This window comes from Pteropus vampyrus, unplaced genomic scaffold (genome assembly GCF_000151845.1).
Source record: "Pteropus vampyrus isolate Shadow unplaced genomic scaffold, Pvam_2.0 Scaffold14, whole genome shotgun sequence".
NCBI classification, from domain to species: Eukaryota; Metazoa; Chordata; class Mammalia; order Chiroptera; family Pteropodidae; genus Pteropus; species Pteropus vampyrus.
This window is the reverse complement of record NW_011888795.1, coordinates 10,683,761-10,693,656: the sequence shown is the minus strand read 5'-3', so window position 1 is coordinate 10,693,656 and position 9,896 is coordinate 10,683,761. Positions and strand designations below refer to the sequence as shown.

At 31.2% G+C, this 9,896-nt stretch overlaps 1 protein-coding gene across 4 annotated transcripts in view; it reads left to right on the top strand.

The window, feature by feature from the left end:
- The window catches only part of ATP11B (ATPase phospholipid transporting 11B (putative)), a 104,700-nt gene that overhangs the window by 38,217 nt on the left and 56,587 nt on the right, over nt 1–9,896 (top strand). For all 4 annotated transcript variants that reach the window (XM_011382807.2, XM_011382817.2, XM_011382835.2 and 1 more), the window contains exons 8-12: nt 398–445; nt 2,447–2,511; nt 3,079–3,160; nt 7,726–7,876; nt 8,990–9,187. In XM_011382807.2, coding sequence (XP_011381109.1) covers nt 398–445; nt 2,447–2,511; nt 3,079–3,160; nt 7,726–7,876; nt 8,990–9,187 — 544 coding nt within the window. The remainder of the gene's footprint in view (nt 1–397; nt 446–2,446; nt 2,512–3,078; nt 3,161–7,725; nt 7,877–8,989; nt 9,188–9,896) is intronic.

Sequence of the window (9,896 nt, the reverse complement as noted above, 5' to 3'; positions counted from 1 at the left end):
TTCTGGTCACAGGAAGCTTTATATTTAGTAAATTGTGATGAAATATGTGAGTATTCATTGTTGGCTAAATAGTGTATACATCTTTGTGTAGCAATTATAAATTCTCATAATGATGAAACATATTAGTAATATATAAAACATTTGAAAACTTTTTTATTCATTATCTCATTCATAGTCGGAGTGGAGATGGCAAGAATATTTAAATTTTTAAAGCTTAATGACTGATTAGTATTTATTTTTATAATTTCTAACATGAATATTGGACCACTAATATATACGAATGGTTGGTTTGTTTCATGTGTAGGAACAGTGCTTAAAGTATCTAAAACTTTCTACCTATTGATGTCATAAGTAATATATCATTGGTTTTTTTGTAACATGGTGAATTCTTTAATAGATTCATGGGACGAATGATAATAACTCAACAAATGGAAGAAATTGTAAGGTAAGAATAAAGTTAAAGAGATATTAGGTAAGCAGTATATCATGAAAAAGGACTCATTTAAAAGCATTTAGCACTTCATCTTCTAGTAATTTATAGTAGCAGCAAGTGAGGATGAAACAGATTCCATGAAATGATATCAAAATGATTTATGATTATTTGTGTACTTATATTTCTTTTTCCAGTAATATTAAGTAGTAACATAAAAGGAAACATAGCTGTTCTTGTTCAAATCCTTGCCTACCATACTTAAAGTGAGTACAGAAAATGTCCTGTGTAATGTTCAACAGGTATAAATGTTATGGTCTTTTTCATTTCAAATCATTCAGCACAAAATGGAGTATTTAGTGGCCAATCCAGAATCTCTTATTTACTTTTCTAATTGTTTTTTTGTTTGGTTGTTTAGGTTTTTCCCCTCAATATTCAGGTTAATTTCTGGCACCTACATGAAAGGTTTTGGGTCATTTCAAAGGTTTGCTGATAGGATGAGGTTACATTGTTACTCATGACCACAAAGCCAAATTTAGAATAAATCTTAGAATCATCCTTAGGACTTCTAATCAAATTAGCATTCCACCTCTTTTCTGGAGACATATTCAATTAAATTGGCTGCACAAAATAAGTCACTGACATAAAGAGTTAAGCATTTTTTAAATGAAATCCTCAAGACAAGTCACCAAAAATATGCATCAGCACTGATTCACATTTTTAGTAAACAATAATGCAGAAGCATGTTCGATAAACTCTGTAACAAGGTCTTTTTAAGTGTAGGACCCCTGCTTGAATAACTTTGACTAAGTTTCATTTTGATTTCTATAGTGATATCATGGGATTACATGTGTGAATACGTAGTGTGAATTGCATTAATGTATTGTGTCTGGTAAAGAGAAAGATCAACTATGTTACCTCAGCCCCTAGAATGGTTTAGAAAATGAGCCATGTTCTTTGCTGAAGCAACCACAGTTTGCTCATGAATTACCTTTTAATTTGAAGCTTTCCATCATATTCCAATTGTATATGCCAATGTGAGCTAAGAGTTTTTCTATTCATTGTTGGAATCAACACCAAGTGAAAAAGAGCTGTTTTATGGTTCCTGATTAATTGATTTTAGACTATCCGTGGAGTGTGCTTCAAATATGACTAGTTAATAAAACCGTACTTATTAACCATGTTTCAAACACCTGACCCCCTTGGTTCATTGGATTAATTAGAGTGTTTGGGTTTGCAAAGATCTTCAGAATTGGTTCAGATTCTGTTTGATTTGGATAACTCTATGTATATTTCAGGAAAGCATAAGGAATATCAACAAAATTAAGGCTTTTTTTACTTATCCATAATAGATTCTTATCATTTTGCTATCACTAAGAAAATACAATTTCCTTTCTAGTTATTCCTTCTCGTTTTATATCTCCTTTATGGAGAGCAATTCAAACAGCAAGAAGACCCGTGCTCCAAGAAGTATGCAATGCAAGTAGTCAAGTTGTAGTGTCAGTCTTGCCTAGCTAAGTACTAACTCACTTACTATGTTATGTTTTATAATCCAGTGTATTTTTAATTGTGCAGAACTTACACATCTACACACAAATCATGCTACAGTTTATGTTTACATTGCATTTTAATTCTGTATTTTCTTCGAAAACTGTTAATTTTGCTCCAAATTTTAAAATTTCATCTTCGGTTAAACATTATTAAATCATTGCTTAATCTTTTATTTTGTTGTGTTTTATGTTTAAAATTTTGAAACTGGTGGCTTTGTGAGTTTATTTACCAGCATAATCTTACTTCTGAGCCACTGATCTTAAAGTGACTGAAAAGCCAAAGTAGGTATTTTTGTTACGATAACTAACATCATGATTGACCTAGACAGCTTTGTAGTAGCTGAGATTTTGGTTTTATACGAAAGCAGTGTTGTAACTACACCTTAAGTACTTTCTGCTGATGATGCCATTTTAGAATTTAATTGACTTATTAATATATATTCACTGCTTTTTTTCCCCTTCCTAGACCTCTGGGGCCAGAGAGTCTCTTGCTTCGTGGAGCCAGATTAAAAAACACAAAAGAAATTTTTGGTTTGTATCTATTGAAAATTTTTATTTATAGATTCTGGTTGATGCTTTACATGAAATATTTTTAAAAGCACAATTTTTGTGGTCTTTTAGTTGGTTAATTTATTACTTTTTTAAATGTTGCCTATGACAATTATCTTACAAAGATGGTATTAATATAATTTCGTGTTGTATTTTTGTTGTTAATCTTTATTTTTTAGTAATAGATTAGAATCCTGCTCTTATATTTTCGTTGTGTATATTTGTGAAACTGAATGCTAAGAAGATAATTCTGACACTTCTTTTAGTGGTAGATGACAACCAGTATAATCTGGCATCATGGTACAGTAAACCACCTATATAATTTCATTAGATTGGTGAAGATAACTGCTGACTCATTCATTCAGCAGATTCTTATTTACCTATAACTATCTACCATGTACTATTGGAACATATACTTCCCCTTTCAGGAATGTCCCTTCATATTTTGGCTAGCTTATGTTATTCATTAACTGGTTGACAGTTAATGGTTATTATTTGTCTTGTGAAACAAGCCAGGGGATTATTTTAAGAGACTGTTTTGTTTTGCAGGTGTTGCTGTATACACCGGAATGGAAACAAAGATGGCATTAAATTACAAGAGCAAGTCCCAGAAACGATCTGCAGTAGAAAAGTAAGAAAGCTGTCTTTTTTCATTTATTTGCACATAAATATGACAATGGATATGTGCATTATTTATATATGTATAAAATGTGTATAAAATATATTTAATACATAAAAATACATAAAAAACATATAATGCCAAGTCAATAGAAGACAATATCTTTGAGGATAGGGGTTTTTGTATGCATGCAGCATACAAAATGTTTGGCATATGCTAAGTTATGACTTTAAATAAATATTAATGGGTAATAATGAAATCACTTGATCAGACTAAGCCCCCTGCAGATAATGATAAATCTAGACAAAATATTTTTTTAAATAGCTATTTGAAAGCATGGAGAATGACCAAAAAAAAGAAGGAAACTGGCAAAGAGTCTACTCTTGGAAGAGAGCATCAGCAAGGGGAAAGATTTGAATGTAGTTTTCTGCCTGAGGGCACTCCTCAATTCCTATTCTACCTAGGGCATCAGAGAACCTGAGGCTTTACAAGATTTAGATGTCAGAGGACAAGGGAAGAGCAGCTAGGGAGGGGAAACTCATATAAGCTCCTGGAGCCACAGAAGGAAATAAAACTCTAAAACCTGTACAAAAATTATGTTTAATCCTTGGCTAGCTATGAAAACTATACATGTGCAGGGGAAACCTCAGTGGGGTTGGCAGTAAAATAGTATGTACTAGAAAGCTGAAAGAACTGAACGGATAATTTTGCTGTTGCTTATTGTGGTGGAAACAATGTTTTTGGTATTTGAGCCTAGCCAAGTTAACTTTCTGCTGGAATGAAAATCCATACTCTTCTGAGGAACATAAAAGAATATAGAGTCTATAACAACATATTATTTACGAAATCTACTATGTAATCAAAAATAAGCAGACGTGGAGAAAATGTAACTTGTACTCAAAGAAGAGCACTCAATAAAAACTGTCTCCATAATGATCTAGATCTTGCAAATATTTTTAAAGGCCTAAGGGAAGATGTGAATGAACATAAGAGAAATCTCAGCAGAGAAATGGAAACTGTAAAAAAGAACTAAGTGGAAATTCTTGAGTTGAAAAATATAATTACTGAAATTAAATGTAATTAGACATGCTCAATACTAGATTGTGGAAAGTAGAAGAAATTGTCAGTGAACTTGAAAGAGCAATAAAAAATTATTCAATTTGAAGTACAGAGAGAAAAAGATTGAAGAAGAATGAACAGTTTCAAAGCCATGTGGGACAATATTAAGCCATCTAGCATAAGTCTAATTGAGCCCCCCCAAAAATAAAAGAGGCAGAATAAAAATATTTGAAAAAATAATAACTTAAAATTTCCAAAATTTGAGAAAAATAGGATGGTAATTTAAATCAACATATCAAAATTTGTGGACTCAAGGCAAAGCCTAGGTTAGAGGGAAATTTCTAGCTATGAATGTTTATATATGAGAAGAAGAAAAGCTTAAAATCAGTCATATAAATTTCTACCTTAAGAAGCTAGAAAAAGGAGCAATTAGACCCAGTCTGAGAAAAAAAGAGAAGAAATATTAAAGATGTGAACTGGAACAAATAGAATAGAACACAAAATTAACAAAGCCAAAAGTTGGTCCTTTGAAATTATTAATAAAATTGATAAATACCTAGATTGAGGGATTAAGGGTGAAAAATCAAAGTGGTAGGAAAGAAATATTAAAAAATTACCAATATTAGGCTATTACTATAGATCCTTCCTACTGTGGTCACTTTATCTACAGATAAAGAACTATTATGAACAACTTTATGTCACTAAATTTTCCAACTCAGATGAAATGGACAAACTCTTTGAAAACACAACTTATAGAAGTTGACATAGGATGAAACAGAAAATCTAAATAGCCCTGTGTCTATCAAAGAGATTTAATATAAAAAACATCTTCACACAAAAGGATAATCTATTTAACACATAATGCAGGACCAATTAGACATCCATGTTCCAAAATCTCACCCTTGATCCTTACCTCTCATCATATATAAAAATTAACTGAAAATGTAAGACTTAAAACATAAGAGCTAAATCTGTAAAACAAAGGAGAAAATATTTGTGAGCTTGGGTTAAGGGAAGATTTCTTAGATAGGAAACATATAAAAAATAAACCAAAAACAAAACCCAAAATTGATGTATTAAACTTTGTCAAAATTAAAAATTTCTGCATTTAAAAAGACTATTAGAAAAATGAAAAGACAAGCCATAGTTAGGAGCAAATATTTGCAAAGCACATATCTTGTAAAGGGCTTGTATCCACGATATCCAGCCTCACCACTTTTCAGCATTATCCTAGGAGCTTTATTCAGTGTTATAAAACCAAGAAATAAAAAGCATTAATATTAGAAAGTAAGAAGTAAAATTGTTCCTGTTGGAAGACACATGATTTTTCATATAGATACCATAAGCATTCAACAAGAACAAAGAAAACTATTAGAATTAATAAGTGAGTTTGGCAAGGTTTCAGTGTACAAGGTTAATTTTTAAAAATTATCTTTATATAATAGAAAACAGGAAATTAAGTTTTATAAATTTCTATTTTATAGTAGTGTCAAAAAGCATAAAATATTTAGAAATAAATTTTTAAAAACTTGTGCAGGATCTCTATAATGAACTGTATAAAATGTGGCGAGAGATATTAAAGACTAAAATAAATGGAGAAATTACATTAATAGATTGGCAGGCTTAGTGTTGTTAAGTTGTCAGTTGATGTCTAGATTCTTTCAATCCTAATTAAAATCCCAGCAAGCTATTTTTGTAGTAATTGACAAGGTAATTCTAAAATGAATATTGAAATGCAATAGCCAAAACGTATCTGCAAAGTACATAATGAAAACAATCTCTTAAGAAAAGGAGGATTTACATTATCTGACTTTAAAGCTTAATATAGAGTTACAATAAGTATAGTATGGTATTAGCATAAAAGATAATTCAATGGAATAAAATAGTGTTGAGAAATAGACCCATTCATAAATTGTCAATTGATTTTCAACCAAAGCAACTAAATTCTTTGAAGAAAATGATTATCTTTTCAACAGATGATTTAACAACAGTTGGCTATCTATATGGGGAAAAAATAATAAATCTCAACTCCCACCTCACACCATACACCAAAAAGGTTTTCAAGATGGATCATAGATCTAAACATAAAAGCTAAAACTATAAAACTTTCAGAAGAAAACTTAGGAAGATCTATTCATAACCTGAGGATAGGTAAATGTTTCTTAGGACACAAAAAGCAATAACCATAAAAGTTAAGGAGGTGAACAAGCAAGCTGCAAACTGGGAGACAATATTCATAAAACATCTGATAAAGGACTTGTATTCAGGATATATAATAATATATTAAAAACTCCTATAAATCCATTAAAAAAAAAAACAAAACAGCCCAGTGGAGGGAAATGGGTAAACGGCTAGAGCAGACACTTTACAATACAAAGAAAATATACACATGGCCAATAAGCACGTGAAAAAGTGTATAACATCATGAGTCCTGAGAGAGGTACAAAGTAAAGCTATAGAGATACCAGTATGACCTTACTGGAACGGTGAAAATTAGAAAGACTAGAAGTTCCAATATTGCTCCAAGTAAGGAATTGGAGCAACTAGATCTCTTATTTCTAAATAATCTATGGGTCAGAGAGGAAATCTCAAAGAAAATTTAAAAAAATATCTAGAAGTTAGTGAAAATACAGTGTTAGATTTCATAGTATGCAGCTAAAGGGGAACAGACCAGTAGGTTATATATAGGTTTATATAAGATGAGATTTATTATAGAAATTGGCCCAAGTGATTGTGTATCAGCTACCTGTGCCTCCCTTAGCCCAGTCACGTTGACACATAAAATTAACCATCACAGCACTGAATACTCAGATTAGAAAAGAAACACCAATGACAAACTGAAATGAAAAACAATACCATATGCAGTCATTCCCCAAAAATGAAGTACCTGGGTGTACAGCTAACAAAATACATGCAGGATCCGAATGCTAAAAATTACAAAATGCTGATGAAAGAAATTGAAGATGTAATATTAAGCTTGCCTGGTGAAAAGAAGAGGAATTTTAAAGTTAATTCCTGATTTGTGTGATTTTGGGAAATTTACAGAATGATATTTGGGCTTTGGTCTTCATCATTAAAAAGGATATTATCTCTTCCTCATAGAGCTTTTGTAAAGATTAGACAAGTTAGTGGAGGTGACAAAAGTTTATAAAATCTTAATACTATACAAATAAATGTTAGTTATGTTTACATTTAAAATTAGGTGGGTCCTGAAAATATTAAAAAATTTTATTAGAGTAATTACTTATGTAAAAATAACTGGCCAAAACTGTCATTACTATTAGCATTTTGAGCAATAACATAACTATAGTAAAAAGGCTTGTAATCTCACGTGTTGGTTATTTTATTGCTAGTAAATAGATTCTATTAAATGGTCACTTCTTAAAAACAAAGACTGTGTCCTTTAAGTTACTACCATAATATTTTATATATTTTTATATCTTATTTAATACCAGTATTTCCAAACTGTATATAGTAACACATAATTGATGTTTTATGTTCTCTTTTTCTCATTTCAGGTCAATGAATACATTTTTGATAATTTATCTAATAATACTTATATCTGAAGCCATCATCAGTACTATCTTGAAATATACATGGCAAGCTGAAGAAAAATGGGATGAACCTTGGTATAACCAAAAAACAGAACATCAGAGAAATAGTAGTAAGGTATTTTATGGTGTTCTTGACTGCTGTAAAGGAAACTTTATTCTTTAGCACAATTAATGCTTTGGTAGTGACTTCTGATAAGAGTGACCACCGTGATCTTCCAAAATTACTATTACTGAAGGGTGACAAATCGCTTCTTAGCCTTTTTGGCTAAGATCAAGTGCCGAAGGGTGACAAAAGGACATTGCAAATTAAGAGTAGCCACCATGTTTGTACTGATGTGCTTTTTGCAATTTAGGGTGTAAGCAATTATGTTCTCTGTGGCATGACTCGAATAGTTACAAGAGATCACAAAAATTTAAATCGTCTATATTGGCATTCCCCTTGAATACTACAAATTCAGTTTTTTATTCCACTTACTGTATGTTACAACTGAAATAGAGTAGGTTGATTTGTTTTTAATTTTGTCAATTCGAGGAGTCTTACTGTCATGTCAGTCTATTGATGGTATGAAATAACACAAATTATGTCCTATAAAGATTTAAACTGATTAAATATGAACTACCAAGAGAATTTAACCTGCAATTTTGGTAAATAATTGTTCTCCAAATTTTACTTTAGATTAAAATATAAATATAGTAAGAGAAATTTGGATCTCAAGAGACCACAAAGCAGATAATCACAGGGACATATTTTCAGTATCATTCATAATTAGGTATTTTTACCTTTCACAGAATGTATCTTAAAGTGTGGCACTGCTATGCCATTAAGTAGGCTATTCCTGTATAATCTGTAATTAAGAGTTTTAAATTCTAGCAGTTCTAGCCTAGCAATTATTTTATAGTTTTTTAAAAAATTACTGTCAATATTTAGTTATCTGTGAATTTGAAGGGTAGGAGTAGAATGGTAAGTATATTCCAGAGGTTATAATTTTGCCAAAAGCAATTTCCATCACATCGGGTTTTTAGGTAGCTTCTGAAAAGTAACAAGTAATTTGAATTTAATTTTTTTTTTTACTTTGAGAGTCTAATGAACAATTAAAGCACCAAAGGAGATGTGTTAAAAAGACAATTCAGTATAGCTAAATGTCCTTTTTAGACATGAAACTTTCTAATAATTTTCTTCAGTAATAATGAAGAAATTCTTTTATCAAACAATCATTTTTTCTTCTAGATTCTGAAATTTATTTCAGACTTCCTTGCCTTTTTGGTACTCTACAATTTCATCATTCCAATTTCATTATATGTGACAGTCGAAATGCAGAAATTTCTTGGGTCATTTTTTATTGGCTGGGATCTTGATCTCTATCATGAAGAATCAGATCAGAAAGCTCAAGTCAATACTTCTGATCTGAATGAAGAGCTTGGACAGGTAACTGATCCTTTTATTTTGTTTTTCTAATTTGTTATTTTATCAAAACAATACATGTACAGAGACTAATAAAACAAACTATTACAAGGCTTATACCAAAGAAGAGCCCTACTTTGTTTCACACCTAAAGTTTTCCATTTTTAAATCATAAGCTGTTTCTTTCATTATTAGCACCATATTTCTGTGTAGTATTCTTTCTTGAATTTAAATTTTAGCCGTTATTTGTGGCGTATAAAGATAAAACTCTTAAAAGTACTCCTTCCACAAACAGACCTAGACACATACCCACTTTGGCTCTCCATGGCCCCCCCGCCCCATATTGTTATATCACAATTTGGGATTTAAAAAATATTCATTTATTGACATTATTTTGACTGTTTTTGTATTGTTCACTAATTTCTGGTTCTTTACGTGCCCTGCAATGCTATAATTATACTTTCCTATACATTTTGTTTTTTCTAGAGCTAATTGCTCTCTTTTTTCATTTGCTTAATTTCCATATACGAGAAACAATTCTCTGACAAATACATGAAGCCACCACCTACCCCACTCCCACCCTTTCTTTCTTGGTGGCAGCTTTTTTGGAGCCTTTTATCTTTCTGCTTCAATTTGGACTTCTTTCTGGGCTTGCTGCTCAGCTGTCACCCTGGACTTCCCTTTACCGTCATCATCTTGGAACTTCTTTTACATCTCCTGTTTGGGATCTCCT